General features: G+C 40.1%; 1 protein-coding gene across 1 annotated transcript; it reads right to left on the reverse strand.

Annotated features, from left to right (window-relative positions):
- Positions 1-227: 227 nt before the first annotated feature.
- Positions 228-668, reverse strand: LOC138898895 (uncharacterized). Its single transcript, XM_070185003.1, has one exon. It carries the CDS (start codon positions 666-668, stop codon positions 228-230), a length of 441 nt encoding a protein of 146 aa, XP_070041104.1.
- Positions 669-20,983: the final 20,315 nt, after the last annotated feature.

Consider the following 20,983-nt stretch of genomic DNA (forward strand, 5'->3'; position numbering starts at 1 on the left):
CTTCAGAATCTCTGAATCCCAAATTTTAAGTTGATGATACCCTAACCTCAAGTCAATCTTTGAGAATACCCAAGCACCCTGAAGCTGGTCAAACAAATCATCAATACGCGGTAGTGGGTACTTGTTCTTGACTGTAACTTTGTTCAGCTCCTTATAATCAACACACATCCTCATAGAGCCATCCTTCTTCTTCATAAATAGCACTAGAGAAGCCTAAGGCAAAACACTCAATCGAATGCAAGCAACTCCTGAAACTGTTCCTTTAATTCCTTCAACTCTACTAGTGCCATACAATATAGTGGAATAGAAATGGACTGAGTTCCCGGCACTAGGTTAATACCAATATCGATATCTTTATCGAGCGGCATGCCCGATAGGTCTGCTGGAAACACATATTGGAAATCTCTCACTATCAAAACTGACTCAATAGTGGGAGTATCAGCACTGACATGCCTCACAAAGGCTAGATATGCTAAGAAACCCTTCTTAACCATTTGTTGTGCCTTCAGAAAGGACACCACCCTACTAGGAATATAATCCAATGTACCTCTCCACTCCAACCATGGAAACCCTGGCATAGCCAATGTCGTGGTCTTGGCATGACAATCCAGAATAGCATGATAGGGCAAAAGCCAATACATTCCCAATATCACATCAAATTCCACCATACTAAGTAGAAGAAGGTCAACACTGCTCTCATAACCCCTGATAGTGACCAAACACGATCGATAGACATGGTCTACCTCAATGGAATCTCCCAAAAGCGTAGACACATATACAAGGTCACTCAAAGAATCACAAAATACATCCAAATATAGAGCAAAGTAACATGACACATATGAATAAGTTTAACCTGGATCAAATAAAACTGATGTATCCCTATGATAGACCGGAACAATACCTATGATAATAACATCTAATGCAGCAACCTCAATCCTACCGGGAAAAGCATAGCAACAGGCCTGGCCTCCCCCTCAAGGTCGACCTCTACACGCCTGACTCCACCCCTAGCTTGTGGTACAGGTGGAGTGGCATCTGGAGCAACAACCATATCGTGTGAACAACATGGACCCTGTGGAACCCCTAGAGCCTGTGAAGGCTAGGGAGGTGCACCCCTCATAAGTCTGGGAAAGTCCCTCACCATATACTTAGTATCACCACACTCGAAACAACCTCTCAATGGGCGTGGCTGCTGAAACTGAGTCTGGACTAGTTGGCTAGACTGACCATTAAAGGCACCCCGTGCAGGAGGTGCGCTAGAAAGTGGCTACTCCTAATTGCCGACCTGAGGCCTCGAAATAGCTGGAGCACTGCGAGTAGCCGGAAGTGCCAAATGAACTAGTCGACTCATATAACCTCTGCCATGACGAGCTAAAACTATAACGCACAAACCACTAAATTCTCTAGAATCTTGAGGCCTCTAGGCCTACGTATCCTCCCTCTCCTAGACACACATACACTCCATCCTTCGAGCGATCTCCACAACTTGCTGAAACGGAATGTCCATCTCCAACTCCCGAGCCATACTAAATATAAGATCATAGCTGAGCCCCTCGATAAATGTGCAGACTCGCTCTATGACTGTACAAACCAAAGCAAGTGCATAGCAGGATAACTCACTGACTTGATGTCATACTCCGACACCGTCAGAGTCCCATGATGCGGCTGCTCGAACTCTGGGCACAACGCATCCCAAAGGGTCTAGGGAACAAACTCCCTCAAAAATAGATATGAAAACTAAGCCCAAGTGAGTGTTGCTACATTAATTGTCCTACCCTTCTCATAAGCCTACATCCACCTATATGCTGCCCTTGTCAACTGAAATGTAGTAAAGGCAACTCTTCTCACCTCCATAATGGCCATGGTGCGGATAATACGGTGGCAGTGGTCTAGAAAGCCTATGCATCCTCGGTAACTGTGCCACTAAAAGTAGGAGGATCATACTTCTTGAACCTCTCAAGCCTCTTCTGCTCCTCCTCAGATGCCTTGGCCTGATCTCAGGCAGAATCGGGATAACGAGTTGTGCTGGCATAATTCCCAGAACCTGATCAATATGGACTCGCTGCTCTAGAGTATGGGCCGCGGAAGTCTGAGCTCCTCCCTCAGGCTGAGATGTAGCTTGTGCAACTGGGATCAATCCCGCCTGAGCCAAAGTAACAAACATGCTCAGGAAATGCGCTAAGGTCTCTTGGATTCCAGGGGTAGCAACAAGTGCCTCAGGTGCCTGCCCCAAATTGGAGCTACTAGTGGCTTTTCATTCGCTGCTCTGGCATGTGCGTTACCTGTGGCACATGCCCCTCCTCGGCCTCTACCCCAACCCTGACCTATTGCATCTCTAGCAGGGGGCGCAAGTGTTTGCTCATCTGATCTAGCGGTGCGTGTCCTCACTATCTGTGAGGGAATAGAAAGACAAAGGCTCTAATTACGAAATCAACAAATCCGCACGATAAGGAATCAAAGAAGTGGAATTTCCTAATAGTTCTGTAGCCTCTCGAAGATAAGTACAAGCATCTCTATACCGATCCACAAGACTCTACTAAACTTGCTTATGACTCGTAGCACCTATGAACGTAGGGCTGTGATATCAACTTGTCATGACCCCAAAATTCCACTTTTGGAATCGTGATGGCACCTAGTCACTAAGACTAAGTAGCTTAGCACATGTTGAGAAATTAGCAGAAATATCGACTTAGCTATTAGTTTAAACTGATAAATAACCTAACAAGAACCAAAACGGAACAACAGTCATACAATCCCAAAACCAGTGGTACAAAGTCATAAGCTCTACCAAAACACACAAGAATCTCTATTATAATACTATTTAGAAACAAAAGAAATAGTAGCATATGATCACTAGAAGGTTACTCCGAGGCCTGCGAGAGTCAGACATGTATACTTTGAAGTGTCCGCGAAATTTAAAGCAACTCACCAGCATTCGACACGGGTAAAGGTACCTATATCTGCACAAAAATATGCAAAAGCGTAGTATGAGTACACCACAATGGTACCCAGTAAGTATCAAGCCTAAGTTCGATGGAGTAGTTACGAGGGAAAGTCAAGACACCTACTAGACATAGAAACCTATGCATAATATTAAAGTAATCTAACAACAGGAAGTAAAAGCAATAAATGACAACAAAACATAATATTTATATAAGGCTAACAACGAATGTAAAAGCAGTAAAAGACAACAAAGAGTGAACACGTGATAAAAACAACAAATGATCAAATACAGTTAAAATACGAGTAAAATGAATTAAGGAAAATATAATAACTGTTAAAATCAACAGGTCGTTCGAACATAGAATGTACAACAAGAATCACCCCGAGGTACCACACCTCATATTCACATTTCACAAGTCAGAATCACAATCTTCCTTATATCGCCGTGTGAGCCTTGCATTTATTTTAAAATTATTTCTCCCGAACTAGATCCACGTTCTTTAGCCCTCTTATCTCGCCGCGTATTCTTAAAATGAAGTAATTTCCCTTACTAGCAACACGCGCATAAATCCTCCTTTATTTCGCCGCATGTGCATTAATATCACCACCTATACTGTCGCATGCGCATCACATCACAACACAATAATAAACTCGCACCACACGTTCCCATATGGCATAATATTTCCACAACAACAATACAAATATCATCACAACACATAGCCCACGGCTCAACCACAATATGTACCAGAATCTCAATAACAACAAAATGAAACAGGAAATAACTCAACAAGGAAAGATATTCCAATAAACAACAACTTCAACCACAAAACATGTTAATAGATCTCAATGCTACAACTTCAATTCAAATGCATAACATAAACCCAACAATAAAAGAGATAGCATGTAATAACTACTACGACTAAATGCATGAGAATAACTCAGCAATGAAAGAGATAACATGTAATAAAACCTACGGCTAAATGCATGAGAATAACTCAACAATGAAAGAGATAGCATGTAATAACAACCTCAATTAAATGCATATAAGATTAAACTCGACAATGAAAGATAGAACATGTAACAACAACTTCAATTAAAGCATATAAGAGTAAACTCGAAAATTAAAGATAGAACATGTAATAACAACTTCAATTAAAGTATATAAGAAACCTAAGAGTCTAAACCGATCAATTTCTACATATAAGGCTGTGTACACACTCGTCACCTCGCTTACACGTCTTTCACGTAATTTAAATAGTGTAATTAAACCAAACCCTACGGGGTATTTCCCCCATTCAAAATTAGGCAAGATACTTACCTCAACTAGGCCAAATCAACACTCAAAAATAGCTTTTCCTTTAAAATTCACCTTCGCTCGGCTAAAATATAACCAAAATTAACTTAACAACATCAAATAATTCAAGAAAACCCATTCCCGAAAGTCAACAAAAGTCAACCCTGGACCCGCATGGTCAAAACCCGAGTCCAAGGATAGATCTCGACTACCCATAACCCACGAGTCCATATATGTATTTTTTTTTCAAATTTGAGTCTCATTCGACTCTCAAATCTCAAATTTCATTTTTCAAATCATAGAGATAATTCCCCAAAAATGCTCTTCAATTTTCATGGATTATAGGTTAAATCTCATAAATAATCATGTAATATAATTAAAAATTGATCAAAATCACTTAACCAATAGTTTTATAAGAAAATTACTCCTAAAAATCGCATCCTACTGAGTCTAGGGTTCGAAAATATAAAAAATGAAGCTAAGTTCCGTTTTTCCAACCCTTTTTTTCAGGTGCAGAAGTCGTAATCGTGACTTGGGGTTCGCAATTGCAAACCATCGCAAATGCAACCATATCATGGCATATGCGGCACTTGATAAGCCCAGGGAAAGTCGCAAATGCGACACTGACTTCGAAAATGCGAAGTCAGTCCCTTTTTGCAAATGCGGCCAGATGGTCGCAAATGTGAGCTACCCAACACACGGCCACCTTCGCAATTGCGATCAAGGTGTTTCAAATTCGATACCTGAGACCCCCTGCTAACTTCTCAATTGCTATGTTGTTTCTTGCAATTGTGATAACTGGAGCACCAGTACACCAACATCCTGGAATGAGTTCAAAGTAATCTGAAACACATCTGAAAGTCACCCGAGCCCTCGGGGCTCCACACCAAACATATACACAAGTCTCAAACTATCATACAAACTTGCTCGTGAGATCAAAATACCAAAATAACACCAGGAACCACGAATAAAACATCAAAATACATGAAATTCAAAAGGAAACTCAAGAATCTCTAGAATCACAAGCAAGCGTCCGATTCCGATCAAACCAAATCGGAATGACACCAAATTTTGTAGTAAAGTTCCAAATATAAAAACAGACCTATTCCAAGTCCCAAAAATAAAAATCCAAACCCGATATCCATAAATTCAACCTATGGTCAAACGTAAGAAATATTTCTAAACATTCAAATTGCCAACTTTCGGCAAAGCATGTCAAATCAACCTAATGACCTCCGAATTCAATTTCGGGCACATGACCAAATCTAAAATCATAATACGAACCTATTAGAGCCGTCAAAATACCGTTCGAGGGTCTTTTTCACCAAAGTCAAATTTCGGTCAATATTTCTAACTTAAGCTTCTAAGCGAAGAACTAAGGAATCCAAATAATTCCAAAACTTCCCTGAAACAAAACTAACCATCCCCACAAGTCATAAAACCACAAATACATATACATAAAGCTTCAAAAGGAAAAATAATGCTAAAATACACAAAACGACCCGTCGGGTCGTTACAATTGGATCACATTTGTTTACTCAGCATAACTATTGCTGGGGGTGCGTTAGTGGCTAAAGTTGACCTTATTCATGTTCTGATATGTTCCATGTGTTTTTCTTTTATGATACGATCGACTATGAGACTACTTGGCTATCCACACACATGATGTGGTTATGTTTGGGTCTTGTGACGAGATTTGGGCGATATGGGTCCTGGGATGTTGAACTATGTATTGTTCCTTAGGCATGTTTTTCCTGCCTGTGGTATATTGTGCTATCCGCTTCTCTATGGTTATGGCCATTCACTTTGTGTGTTTGCTGTTGATACACATGTGTTTGTTGATTATGTGCATTATGGCTCGATAGGTATTCCAAGTGGACCAGTATGTTTGGATCGGGTAATGCACCGTAATAAAGTTATGTTGAGATATGATCTTTTGTGCTTATTTTGTTTGTTTTACTTATCATGTGTGTGATGGAATCATAGAATTGTGCATTGGTGGTTGTATCTTCCGGTCTTATTGTGTAGTTTTATTATTTGGTTCTCCTCCCATCTTTAGTTATATTTGAGTTGTTACATGTTGGGTACAGTTTGCATCGTCTGTGACTCTAGGTGGCATGAGATTGATGTAATGTGTTTACGTGAGGATCAGATCGTATATAAAATTTCGAATGTCGGAATTTTGTTCTATGGTTGATAGATTATGGTTGAAGAAAGAATTTTCGGACAGGATTGTGCTAATGAGCTTTTTTGGATTGCGATGACATGGGATCCCCCTTGGGTACGTGTTTGGTCAGTTTATACAGTGATTTGATAGCTTTGGAATCACTATTGGCATGTTTGAGGACAAACGTATGTTTAAGTTGGGGAGAATGTAACGACTCGACTAGTTGTTTTGAGCTTTAATGTTCCGTTCAGTGATTTGAGGTCTTGAGTAGCTTCATATGATGTATCAATACTTGTGTGTATGGTTGGTTTTGATGTTCGAGAGATTCGAGATTTGATTTGGAAAAGAAATTTTCATATTTAGAAGCTTTAAGTTGAAGAGTTGACTATGATTTGAATTTTTTATAAACGGCTTGGGATTCGTGTTTTAATAATTCCAATAGGTTTGTATGATGATTTTGGCTCTTTTGGCAAAAGTCGGTAACTTGAAGGTTTAGAAATTTCAGAAGTTTGACCATGAGTTGACTTTGTGGCTATCGGGTTTGGATTGTTATTCCAGGACTTTGAACGAGTCTAGTTTTTCATTAGAAACTTGTGTGCAAAGTTTGGTTTCATTCCAAGTTGATTAGGTACGATTTGTACGCGTTCGACAAAGTTGGAAGGTTTGAACGTTAAGAGAATGATCTTGATCTTTGATTCTTGATTTTGATGTTATTTATGATATTTCGAGCTTTTAGATAAATTTGGGTAATGTATTTGGACTTATTGGCATGTTTGGACAGGGTCTCGAGGGGCTCAAGTGAGTTTCAGGGTGGTTTCGGACCATTTTTAGGCCCTTTTCAATTTCTGGGTTTTGCCTATAGGGGTATGAACCGCGATCGCGAACCTTGATAAATGTGGATTTTAACCACTTATTGGGACATTCTTCCTCTAATTTTTAGTCTGAAAGTAATGATTTATGTCTCCAAATCTAATGAAAGTGGGTGAATTGCAGGTGTGCTGGAGAATGTGATCTCAATGAAGATATAAAACACTAAACGGAGAGGTTCCAATTAAGATCAATAAGTGGAAAAATGTGAAGAACAATGAGGTCCGCAAAATTCCATCTGTGGCCACAAAAGCAAATGCAGCCCGCAGAAAATGAAATGCGGCCGCAGACAAAGTTCTGGAGCGTCAGGGAATTTTGGCAGAAATACGGTCCGCAAACCAAAAAGTGCGGTCGCACTTTGTCTGCAAAACAGGTTTGTACTGATAAGCCTGAAAGATCAGAGAAGATGCAATCGAACAAAGTTTGAAGCCTCTTCAAAGTGCGGTCCGCAACAATTTAGTGCGGCCACAGAAGCTAATGAATGGCCGCAGAGCTCCTCCAACTGAAAGCACTCGTAGCAGTAACCTAGCAAAATGCGTCCGTAGAACCCTCCGGAGGGTTTTTTTGTCAGGAATTTCGGAGCACTATAAATAGACGTGAAATACTTTTTAGGGCATCATTTAGTATTGTAGCAACAATTGATAGTTATTCTTAGCAATTTGGGGAAACTTTGAGTTACAATTAGAGAGGATCAATTACTTTTTCATTTTAGTTTACTTTTATATCTTTAATTTCTTCTTCTTTTAATTTTTCTTTGTCCATTGCTATGAGTAGCTAGATTTTATCTAAGGTTCTGATCCAACCCTAGGGTGTAAAACCTATGGGTGGTTCATTTTATCTAAGATTTTAAAAACATTCATTCATGCCTATTTGACTTAGTTCTTATTTGAAAGGAGGAATTTAGTCTAGAAAAACTTGGCTAATAAGAAATTGAACTAGTTCAAGTATCGTAGTTTAATTAAAGGATTTAACCTAGAGATAGAGATAATCTAACTTGGACTCATGTTCAATTGCTTTAATTGCTACCCATTTGGACTTGAGAGAGAAATATTTGGTCATAATCACTCTTTAATCGAGAGGTATTGAGTGGGTACTTATTTATTGAGAGTCATAACAAACCCCGATCTACCAAGAAAGCATAGATTTACTCTACCCATTAGGTTTATACATAGGTTAAGGATACAACCCTAGGTCTTTCTTTATATGATAGAACTTCAAAAAATATTTCAATCATTACTTGTTCATTAGTTACTCAAATTTCTTAGTAGATTAATTTAGAAGAATTGGTACTCACTTTTGTTTGGAAGCTAAATCTAGCTATTTTGAGTTCTTTCTTAAGTATTTTCCTCAACACCCATTCTAAAATCCTTGTGGATTCGACCCCAACTCGTGTTGGGTTTATTATTGTAACAACTATTTCATATTTCTTTTGATTTGTGTGTGAATTGGACGTGATCAATTTTTGGCACTATTGTCGCGGAGTTTACGGTGCTAGATATATACTGGAGTTTGTCTCTTGAAGTATCTTCTTTTATTTTCATGATTCTAATTTGTTGAAGTTATTGTAGGTTCCAAATGGCAAACAACTAACTTGGAAACATACCATTGGGAGAGGTGGATGGCGAAGAGGAACAACTTGATAAAAATGCAGGTTCCACAACAAAACGGCTGAGGCCGTGGGAAACAAGACAATGTGCTCTCATCTGCGCAACCACAAGCTGCGCAACATCAGATTTTTCCCAATGAAGGGTATACTGGAGTTTACGGTGCTAGATATATACTGGAGTTTGTCTCTTGAAGTATCTTCTTTTATTTTCATGATTCTAATTTGTTGAAGTGATTGTAGGTTCCAAATGGCAAACAACTAACTTGGAAACATACCATTGGGAGAGGTGGATGGCGAAGAGGAACAACTTGATAAAAATGCATGTTCCACAACAAAACCGCTGAGGCCGTGGGAAACAAGACAATGTGCTCTCACCTGCGCAACCACAAGTTGCGCAACATCAGATTTTTCCCAATAAAGTATGCAAGTTCCATAGCCCCCCCTCGCATTAGGGCGGAAAACTTTTAAATTACCATTGTGATGGTCATGTTGCTCGAGCAACGAGGCTATTTTACTGGGGCACCAACTCAAAATGATTACAAGCATTTGAAAGGATTTGTGAATACATGTTGGGGGAGCGAACAAATAAATGTTTCAGAAGATGCTTTGCGGTTAAGGCTTTTTCCCTTCTTACTAAGGGGCAAGGCTTAGTTTTGTTGGAATGCTTGCCTAATCATTCTATTCATACATGGGATGAATTGGCAGTAAAGGTTATTTCAAAGTTCTTCTCTCCCGAGCATATGGAAACACTACGGGATGAAATATTGGCTTTCAAGAAAGAGCCCAATAAACCTTTCAATGAAATTTGGGAACGGTATCAAACTATGGTTAAGGAGTGCCCGAACAATGATATGGCCGACAACATGATCCAATAAACTTTCTACTGTGGTATTAATACCACGAATCAATGTGTGGTTAATCAATTGGCCGGAGGCAATTTCATGACAATACCTTATGTGGAGGCATGCAAGATTCTTGATGAGATGGTGGAAACCTCTTCGGCTTGGCAATCCCTAGCTAATGTTCCCCAAGGTGATCCCAACATGATTTATCTTCATAAATAATTGCAAGATCATGGGAAAGCTATTGCCGAATTGACAACAACCATGACTCAACTTGCTAAGGTTCAACTTCATCAAACCCAATCTCCTAAGCAAGTTCATGCTATGGAAGGAGTGAGTGTCTTGACCTACAAGAAGAGGAATAAAGATCCCCAACTTCAGTCCCGGGTGGAAAATTATGCACATGAATTAGTAGCTACGACCAAGATGATTCTTATCAAGAGCAAGAAGAAGAAGTATAATTTCTGAACAATTACCAAGGGCAACAAAGCAATTTTTTAGGCTCCAATCAAAATCAATAAGGAAATTGGGGTTCTGACAATCAAGTGAATTGGCATAACAACAAAAACAACAACCAAGGGAATTGGGGAGGCAACGATCAAGGAAATTTGGGAAACAATAATAATCATGCAAATCGAAGTTCAGTTTTCAAAGAGCCCCTATGTACCAACAACCGAGAAACCCACCTTCTTATCCTTCCCAAAGTACATGTTCTTCAAGTAATGAAATGGGTCGTATTGAGAACATGTTCAAGCAAATGATGAAAAAGAATGTTGAATCGGATGCACAACTTGCCTCACATACCACATCAATCCGTAATCGTGAAGTTCAAATGGGGCAAATTTCTCAAGCTCTTAATACTCATCCTAAGGGTGCATTTCCAAGTGATACGCTAGTGAACCCAAAGAGTGGTAACAATATGGGACTTGCTATGGTGATTATCACAAGAAGTGGAAGAGGCGGGAATGCACCCACCTTAAATGAAAAGCAACTTGTGAATGATGACTAACTGATCCAAGAGGAGGAATGTCATGACCCAATTTCTCCCTCCGTGAACCGTCGTGACAGCACCTAGTCTCTACGACTAGATAAGCCTAACACTTTTACGGAAGTGAAACTAAAGCATGAACATTAACTACTAACAGTAACAAATATCTAATAAGCAACTAAATGCTACTCAGCATATATAATTATCACCTGTGAAAATGCACAAAATAATTTCCCAAAACCTGGAATACCGTAAGTCACAAGCTACTAAGAAGTCTTAACCATTCTATATATCATTTCTACAGAAAGAAGGAAAATGAACATAGGGGGACTCCAAGGATCTGCGGGCACGAGCAAATGTACCTTGAAGTCTCCAATAAGCAGCAGCGACTGCAACTAGTGATGAGGCTGGTAAGATGAACCTAGATCTGCACACAAAAAATATGTGCAGGAAAGGGCGTGAGTACACCTCAACAGGACCCAGTAAGTTCCAAGCCTAACCTCGGTCGAGTAGTGACGAGATCAGGTCAGGGCCCTACTGGTATAAATATAATGAAATAAGACAGAATGAAATATCGCAGAAAACTAAATACGGAAATCTAACAGGAATAGAATCAATGAAAAGAAACAGCTCAGAACATAGTGATAATAATAGGGGATCTTCCGATATACCGTATCGTAGTCCCAAATGTAAATGTGTAGGGGGATCTCCCAGAATACCGTTCCGTAGTCTGAAAATAAATATGCAAAACAGGGGGATCTCTCGGAATACCGTTCCGTAGTCATAAAGTAAATATGCAGTACAAGGGGATCTCCCAGAGTACCATTCCGTAGTCCCAATCTAAATATGTAGCGCACCCAACAGAAATAACAATTACAGCAAGAAATCCTACAGTTTAGACTAAGTTCAAGTCAAGGAAAGCAGGTAATTTCACTAAACATGCTGCACATAGTTCAAATAGGCAGTTAAACAAGTAGGCATGCTATTCTAGTCTAAGCAGGATAGTTACATATGCTAGTGTGTTTCAAATAAGGAGAAAACAAGTTATGACTTAGTGAAAAATGGAGTTTTACAACAAATAGCCCGTGTACGTACTCGTCACCTCACGTACACGGCGCTCACATATCAAACAGTACCAAATCCTAAGGGGGTTTCCCCCACATAAAGTCATGCAAGCCACTTACCTCGAACCAAGCTCAATCAATCAGTCACAATGCCTTTACCATGAATATCCGGCTCCGAGTGGCCCAAATCTAGCCAAAATCAATTACATAGCATAAATATAACTACAAGAAACTAATCTACCTAATGAAATCAAAGCTAATGCAAGAAATTGAAAAATCGCTCAAAACATCCTCCCCGGGCCCACGTCTCGAAATGGGGTAAAAGTCACAAAATAAAATCACCCATTCACTCACGAGTCTAACCATACCAAATTCACTCAAATACGATACCAAAATCTTGATCAAAACCCCAAAATTGGGTCTAAGAACTTTTCTCAAAGTTTTCCAATTTTTCACCCCAAATCCGGAATTAAACGATAAAATTAATGATAGATTAGTGGGATACAACCATAAAGGAGTTAGGAATCATTACCAAATGACTTCCTCTGAAAATCTCTCGAACTTTCGTCTTCTACCGAGCTCGCAATTCAATATTGTGATATGAACTCAAAACCCTCGTTTTTGAACTTTAAATTCTGCCCAGGTATGCCGTTCTTCGCGAACGCGGTCAAAGCCTCGCATTCGCGAAGCACAAGCTGCTTCAGACCAAAAATATATTCATCTCGAACACGATGCACTGGTTAGGAATGCGAAGCTCAACTAGCCTAACCCTACGCGAACGCGGGACACTCATCGCGAACGCGTAGGCTATCATGCCTGGAACCCATCTGACCGTTGACTCTACGCGAACGCGAGATCCTCATTTCGAATGCGTAGACTTAGTGTTCAATACTTTCGCAAATGCTGGAACGACGTCGCGAATGCAAAAAAGAACTCAGCTTCCTTTCTCAGATGCTCTACGCAATCGCGAGACCTCTCTCGCGAACGCGATGAAGGATTGTCTGCAATAAAAACACCAGAAATCTGCTATCTTTCAAGTCCAAGCACTAGTCTGTTAAGCACCCAAAACACACCCGAGGCCCCCGGGACCTGAATTAAACATACCAAAAAGTCCTAAAACACCATGCAAACTTATTCAAGCACTCAAATAACATCAAACAACTCTAAAACCACGATTCACCCTCCAATTCAAACTTAAAGAAACTTGAAACTTCCAAATTCAACAACTGTTGCTGAAACCAACCAAACCACATCCGATTGACCCCAACTGTTTCACACAAATCATAATCAACACTACGGATGTACTCCAACTTTTTAAATCGGAATCCGACCCCGATATCAAAAATTCCACTACCAGCCCAAAAGTCCAAAAATTCGAATTTCACCATTTCAACCCTAAATGAGCTACAGATCTCCAAAACACAATCCAGACACTCTCTTAAACCCAAAATCACCCAACAGAGCTAACAAAATCAACGGAACACCATTGCAGAGTGGTCTTCACATAGTTCTGACTACGGTGCCAATTCTAAGGCTTAAACCTCCATTTAGGGACTAAGTGTCCCAAACACTTCCAAAAACCAAAATGTAACCTCCCAGCAAGTCACAATAGTAGAAAAATATACGGGGGAAGCAATTAATAGGGGATCGGGGTTCTAACTCTCAAAACAACCGGCCGGGTCGTTACAAGGAAATCCCACAAAATGATGTTCAAGTACATGATGATGTTTGGATTGATATTGATGGTAGTGTGGAGGATACCCGAGAAGAGGCAAACCCATCTGGGGAACATGTCATTGACATATCGCATCTGGTAGAGCAAAAGGATAAGGCACCCTTACCAAATCCTCCACCTCCTTACCCTCAAAGGCTTGCTAATCAAAATGGTGAGAATCAAATCAAGAATTGTATTCAAATAATGAAAGGTCTCTCTATTAATGTGTCATTAGTGGAAGCTTAGGAACAAATGCCCGGTTATGCCAAGTTTATGAAATATCTTGCGACCAAGAAGAGGTCGATGAAATTTGAAACAATCAAAGTAACTCATCAAGTGAGTGCAATATTTCATTCCATGGATCCCAAGTTGGAGGATCCCGGTGCTTTCACAATTCCTTGTACTATTGGAAGTGCCGATTTTGCTAAGGCTCTTTGTGATCTTGGGGTGAGTATTAATTTGATGCCCTATTTGATATTCAAAACTTTGGGGATTGGGAAACCAAGAGCCATATATATGAGATTGCAAATAGCCGATCGCATAATAAAGAGACCATTGGGAGTGATTGGGGATGTATTAGTCCGAGTTGATAAATTTATCCTTCTAGTGGACTTTGTGATTCTAGATTGTGAGGTTGATTATGAAGTGCCTATCATTCTTCGAAGGACTTTCCTTGCTACGGGTAAGGCCCTTTGTGATGTTGAAGCCGGAGAACTCACTTTCTGGGTTGGTGATGAACAAATGGTATTCCATGTGTGCAAGTCCATGTGTCAACCGAATACAGGTATGCTCTTTTGTGGACTTGGTGACCGATATCATTGTTGATGATACTAGTGCTACAATTAATGTTGGTGACTTGTTGGAAGCCATTTTGCTCAATTTTGACGATGATGAGATGGATGGTTTCATGGAGTGTGTGGATTCATTGCAAGGAATGGTTTCTTACAACTGCGCAACCTGAAAGTTGTCATTGGATCTTGATAATAGGAAGATGCGTCCTACAAATACTTCAATTGAAGAGCCATCGTCCCTGGAGTTGAAGCCATTGCCACCTCACCTTCGGTACTAATTTCTTGGCCCTTGTTCTACTTTACCAGTTATGCTTTCCTTTTGTTTGACTAACGTGCAGGTACATTCCACATTGGTAGTCTTGTAAAAGAGAAAGAAATCTATTGGATGGACTTTGGCTGATATTCGGGTAAAAGCCCCGCATTTTGCATGCATAATATCAAATTGGATGATGGTACTAAACTATCCATTGAATATCAAAGAAGACTCAATGAAGCTATGCAAAATGTGGTCAAAAAAGAGATTATCAAATGGTTGGATGTCGTGGTTCTCTACCCCATTTTCGATAGTTCATGGACTTCTCTGGTCCAATGTGTCTCAAAGAAGGGGGCAAGATAGTTGTTACAATTGATAAGAATGAGTTGATTCCTACAAGAACGGTCACCAGTTAGAGAGTTTGTATGGATTATCGTAAGATCAACAAAGTCACAAGGAAGGATCACTTCCCTCCCCCCTTTCATGGATCAAATGCTTGATAGGTTGGCCGGCCGATCCTTCTATTGCTTTTTTATGGTTACTCGGGCTACAACCAAATTCTTATTGCACCGGAAGACGAAAAGAAAACCACCTTTACATGTTCATATGGTACATTTGCTTTCAAACGGATGCCTTTTGGATTATGCAATGTGTCAACGACTTTTCAGCGGTGTATGATGGCTATCTTCATGGACATGGTGGAACACTATCTTGAGGTCTTTATGGATGACGAGATTCATTTGATGATTGTCTTGCTAATTTGGACAAGGTGTTGGCTAGATGTGAGTAAGCAAATTTGATACTTAATTAGGAGAAATATCATTTAATGGTTGAGGAAGGTATTTTCCTTGGCCACAAGATTTCAAAGAATGGTATTGAAGTGGATAAGGCAAAGATTGAAGTTATTTCTAAGATTCCACCCCCACCTTGGTGAAGGGTGTGAGGAGTTTCTTGGGCCATGCGGGATTCTACCAGCGACTTATCAAAGATTTTTCTAAAGTGGTGAACGCTTTGTGCAAACTCCTTGTGAATGATGCCAAGTTCCATTTTAATGATGATTGTATGAGAGCTTTTGAACAATTGAAGCTCAAGATGACAACTACTCCTATCATTACATCTCCAAATTGGAGTTTGTCGTTCAAGCTCATGTGTGATGCAAGTGATGTAGCGGTTGGGACTGTTTTGGGGAAACATATTAACAATTTTTTTTTATCTAGTCTACTATGCTAGTAAGACCATGAATAGTGCCCAAGTTTATTATACTGTTACAGAGAAGGAGCTCCTTGCTATTGTGTTCACTGTTGAGACATTCTACCCATACTTGATGCGTGCCAAAGTTATTGCCCACATGGATCATGCGGCGCTTCACTATCTTATGATAAAAAAGGAATCCAAAGATCGTTTTATGAGATGCGTGCTTTAGCTACAAAAGTTTTATACTGACATCCAAGACAAGAAGGGAAGTGAAAATCAAGTGGCGTACCACTTGTCTTGTTTGGAGAAGAAGGGGAACCATGGCACCTCTTTCATTGAAAGTGCCAAGAGTTTCTCATCTACAAAAGAGTCATTGTTTTCAAGGGCATCATGTGGCCTTGGATAAAGTGGCGTACCACTTGTCTTGTTTGATACTTTGCTCGGCAAGTTTGGTGTCACTCACAAAGTGCCAACTCCCTTTCATCCATAAGCTAGTGGTCAAGTAGAAGTTTCTAACCGTGAGATAAAGAGTATTTTGTTCAAGATAGTGAATGCAAATCAGACGGATTGGTCTAAGAAGATCGATGATGCTCTATGGGAATATATAACGACTTACAAAACACCTATTAGAATGTCTCCATACGGTTGGTGTTCAAAGTGGGCCTTGAATAAATAGAATCTTGATTAGGATGTAGCCGCTAATTTGCGGGTTGTACATTTGAATGAATTGGATGAATTTTGGTACCATGCATATGAGAGTTCGTCCTTGTACAAAGAAAAGATGAAACACCTTAGTGACAATTATATTTGTAACAAGGAGTTCAAGGCCGGTGATCTAGTGTTGTTATTCAACTCAAGGTTGAGAATGTTTCACTGGAAGCTCAAGTCAAAGTAGAGTGGTCCATTTGAAATTATTGGTGTGACACTCTTTGGTGCTTTGGACTTGAAGAGCAAGAAAAATGAAATATTTCGAGTCAATGGTCACCAAGTGAAGCACTACTTAGGGAAAGTTTGTGAAAGCCACGTGGTGGCAGTACTTTACTTCAATTGAGGATGTTATGACATTGCGTCATGCCACGACGTTAAATAATACGCTTCTTGGGAGGCAACTCAATTTATTTTCCTTTATCTCTTTTAGTTAGATGTCATTTCTTATTTTTAACTATATTTGAAGTGTTCTGCAGTGATCACTATTAGGTATTGAGATGATGGCTGAAACTGTGCCATGCATGGGAAATTGTGGACCACACTATGCAGCAGTAGAAGAGGAGATGCGGACTGTAGAAAACTGCCCGCAGTCGAAGATTTTACCTGCAAACCGCATTTGTAAGAAGCTGCTCAGGTGCTAAATTGAAGGTCCTATGAACATTTCTCCCAACAGTGCAGAGCTATCTTTGCGGAGTTTCATAAAATTTGCGGTTGTAGGAGAGCAATCCTAGAGAAGTCATTGATACTAAGTTGACAAAAGTGCGGTTGCACTTGAATAAAGAGTGGACCACACACCTACATGCTCTTCTCCTCCCAGGTAATAAAGTGCGGACCGCATTTGGAATTCTGTGGCCACACTCGCCTTCTTTTACCCTTACCCACACATCAATATAAATAGAACAGTAGGTCTCTCATTTATATTTTTCGCCATTTTTCACACTCTAATTGTGACTCTAGTGAGGACCAAGTTGCTCGCACTTTTGAACACACACAACCACCCAGACTCCAATCGTTCCTATCACACTACTACAATTTGGCATGCATCACTTCAATCTTGTTATTTTTCTTTTTGAATGTATTTTTGTTTCTTAACTTCTTTTTAGGCCATATGTGATTAAATCCATTCTTTGTGTCTATGTGGGGTAGTTTAACATTTAGTATTTTCTAAATAAAACTTATATAGGGTTGGGTTTTCGATTATCATGCCTTTACCATGTTACCTACTAGGATTGAACACATAATTACGTAACCTAAGTAGCACAAGACTTTCAGCAGTAACAGTTCCTGATTGTGTGGACCGCATTTGAAATTTTGCGATCTGCAATTTCTGATTTTGGTAGCTTGGCTGATAACCCTGACTGTGCGGCCACATTTTATTTGTGCGGACTGCACTTGAAATTTTATGGCCACAAAGAAAGGTCTTCACTGTTCTTCAGAGACTTCTCTCTGAGGACCAGAGTACTTCTACTCTAGTGTAGACCGCAAAAACAATTATGCGGATCGATGTTGGATTTCTGCAGCCGTAAATGCTGGTCCGAATTGTCCTTCACTGAATTCTCTATGAGAACATGAAACATATGTGCAAGAGTGTGGTCGCACTTGGATTTGTGCAGACCGCACTTGGAATTATACGGACCACACTTCAACTCTATCTTATGCAAGTTATACACTGCACATCCCACTGCTTCTAAGGTGTCCTCTACTACTAACATGACTCTCAACAGCTTTGCAACTTGTATATAAACTGAAAATTCTCTTTTTGCATACACCAATAATTGTGCGATCAAGAGGAAATGGAGAGTCATCCAAAGGAAAGGATGTTCAAGGGAAAGGTTGAGGCAAATGTGCCATGCACCCAAGTGCACATAAGGCAATCACTAAGAAAGCAACTACAGGTCAGGGGAGAGGTAGAAGCCTCTTTGAGTCAGATTCTTATGTCCCGTCAAGGGAAATCTCTGAAGGAAATTCTATGTTGCTATCTGTAGAGCACAATGAGGGGAAGCCTCAGCCACAGGAAAAGTCTGAACCTTAAGCTGTGACCTTCAGATCTCAGAGCACCTCCCAGGGCACAACTAGCACCTGTCATGAGTCAAATACAATTGCTCAAGACTCTAATTCTGATGATGCTTCCGATGACAGAAAAAGGGTAAACGATGCAAAAGATTTCACATTGAGGACAAATAAAAAATTGGTATGAGAAGATAGATTATTTAGCTTCAATTCTTATATGGATTTCCTACGATGGTGGACCGAAAGGTCCCTCAATCATGAAAGACTGTTTATCACCATGGACTTTGATAAGTACAATCCAACAGTCCTGGAGCAGTTTACAAAGAGGAAAATATGGATGTAGTTCACTAGGGAGCTGGTAGATGTCAAGGAACACCTTATTCGGGAATTCTGCGCCAACATGGTGCATATTGTTAAAGGGACCAAGGTTACCAAAGTGCGCAACCTTAAAGTGAAATTTTATCAACGCACTCTGAATACCTACCTCGGACGTAAAGATGTGGAGTCGAAGGAGTATTTGGAAAAGTTGGATGAGAATGAGGAGGTCAGACCGTGGCTCACAGAGATTATTATACATGGGACTACTACCCCTTGGATAGGTGTTGAAGTGCTGATCCTCCACTAGACACTTAGTTTCGAGGCAAAGGGGTGACAAACTTTTGTGTGTACAAGACTTGACCCATACCTGAAAGAGAACAACTTGCCTCTAGCACCATCAATGTGGGTGCTCTAATGTCAGCCAACATCTTTCCTATAGCACAGCAGGGTAACACTTCCTACTCCTGCCCCAGCACCGTCACTGAGTACTTAGCAGATTCCAAGGTGAAGGACATGCCATTTTATATGAAGGGTAAGCCAACTGGCCCCTTTGATCTATACAAGTTGCAAGACCCCAAGAACCTGAATAAGAGCTGTCAATCTTCCACTACTACTGGCTAGTTTGATAAGCCACTTGTAGTAGATCTTACTCCCTCTGAGATCCCTTCCACTTCAGTTGATCCTTCTACCAGTGCCAGAGCTGCTATTCCTAAGCCAACATCTGCCACTACTCCATTGCCTACACCAACTCTGAGGCCAGTGCCTTTGCCTACGGGCCCACTATCTGCTCTACTGGTTTCTCAGACACTAGTGAGTCTCAACAACTGGATGTAGATATCTACATCAAAGCTGGTTGAGATATCTAACACAGTTACATGGCACACCTGTACACAGTCAAACCTTTTTGACATTGACATGAAGCTCACCAAGGTCTTGGACAACCCAAAGGTGATTATGGACACACTGGTACACCACGGTGCAGTGATTAAGTGATTGACCAAGTAGGTGAATAAGATGAGAAAGACACAAGCCAATAAGAAGTAAGTGGACTCACTCCGAGCTGAGGTGACCAGGATAACTGAGGCCGGCAACTTGCCGTTTGACATGCTGATGGACCCCGCCCAGCCTCACCCAGATCAGCCTTCTCTTGAGGATCCTACTGCTCATGCTGAGGAGCCTTGACTTGCATCCAGCACTGTCACTACGGTGTGTGATATGTTCACCTCTTAGGCATCTCCGATAGAGGATGATGACACAATTCAGTTAGTTGAGCCGGCTCGGACTGATCCTGCTTATGATACCCTAATGATCGAGGACCCTTAGGGAGTTTCTTTGCCCCTCTCTACTCTTTGATCTTATTTTGCTAAGAATTGGGGACAATTATTCCTTATTTTTGGGGTGGAGAATTTGATATTTGATGATTTATACATTTGATGACACTATGATATAATAATTGGATTATTTATTTTGTTTATATTTAGTAGTTTGATACATTTAGTAGTAATCTATAGTTTTATTTGTTTTGGTAGTGTAAATATTATGCTTTTCCTTATTTTTTTGATAATAAGCCTTTGGTTTTCTCAATTCCACGATTCTTTCCAAAGGTGGTTTCTTATGTGAACCGGGTGACTCTTCCTGAGAATGGATAGTGTGACAACTTTCTTAAGGGAATGAGTCGGTTTCATATTTAGGTAGTAGTAGTAGTAGTAAGTGGTGATGAATAAAAGACCTAATCAAGTTAGTCTTTTCAAGAAAGTTATTTATGCTTCATCTAGCATCAACATACTTAATTGCATGCTTATTGTTTGAGACAAGGTTTTTGAAAGAAGTAACTCTAGTAAAAAGTAACTCTCGTAAAAGTGACTTTGAGGCTTTTGAGTTTTGTTTGATAATCATTAGGTGGTTGAGTGGACCATAGAGATTTTTAATGTGATTGTGGTTGTTGTAGGTTTTAGACTCTATCCTTTTTACGGTCTATTTGCATGAGAGGTGAGATGAAATTTTGTTTCTAGTCTAAGTGCTTGAGTTAATAGTCTAAAACTTGCCCCAAATGTGCTTCAAGGTGAAATTTTAAGCTTGCTTGGTTTGAAAGATGATTGTAGGCTTTTATTGGACCATTTCAGGTTTCAATTGCCACCCTATGATCATTATCCCTAGTCAACCCCCTTTGACCCTTTAGACTTTCTTTATTGATAACCATGCTACAAGACTTTACCCATTTTGA

Source organism: Nicotiana tomentosiformis, chromosome 9 (genome assembly GCF_000390325.3).
Source record: "Nicotiana tomentosiformis chromosome 9, ASM39032v3, whole genome shotgun sequence".
NCBI classification, from domain to species: domain Eukaryota; kingdom Viridiplantae; phylum Streptophyta; class Magnoliopsida; order Solanales; family Solanaceae; genus Nicotiana; species Nicotiana tomentosiformis.

Excerpts from the sequence above, each read along its gene's own strand:
- LOC138898895 (XM_070185003.1), bottom strand. The coding sequence starts at position 668 with ATGGTGGAATTTGATGTGATATTGGGAATGTATTGGCTTTTGCCCTAT.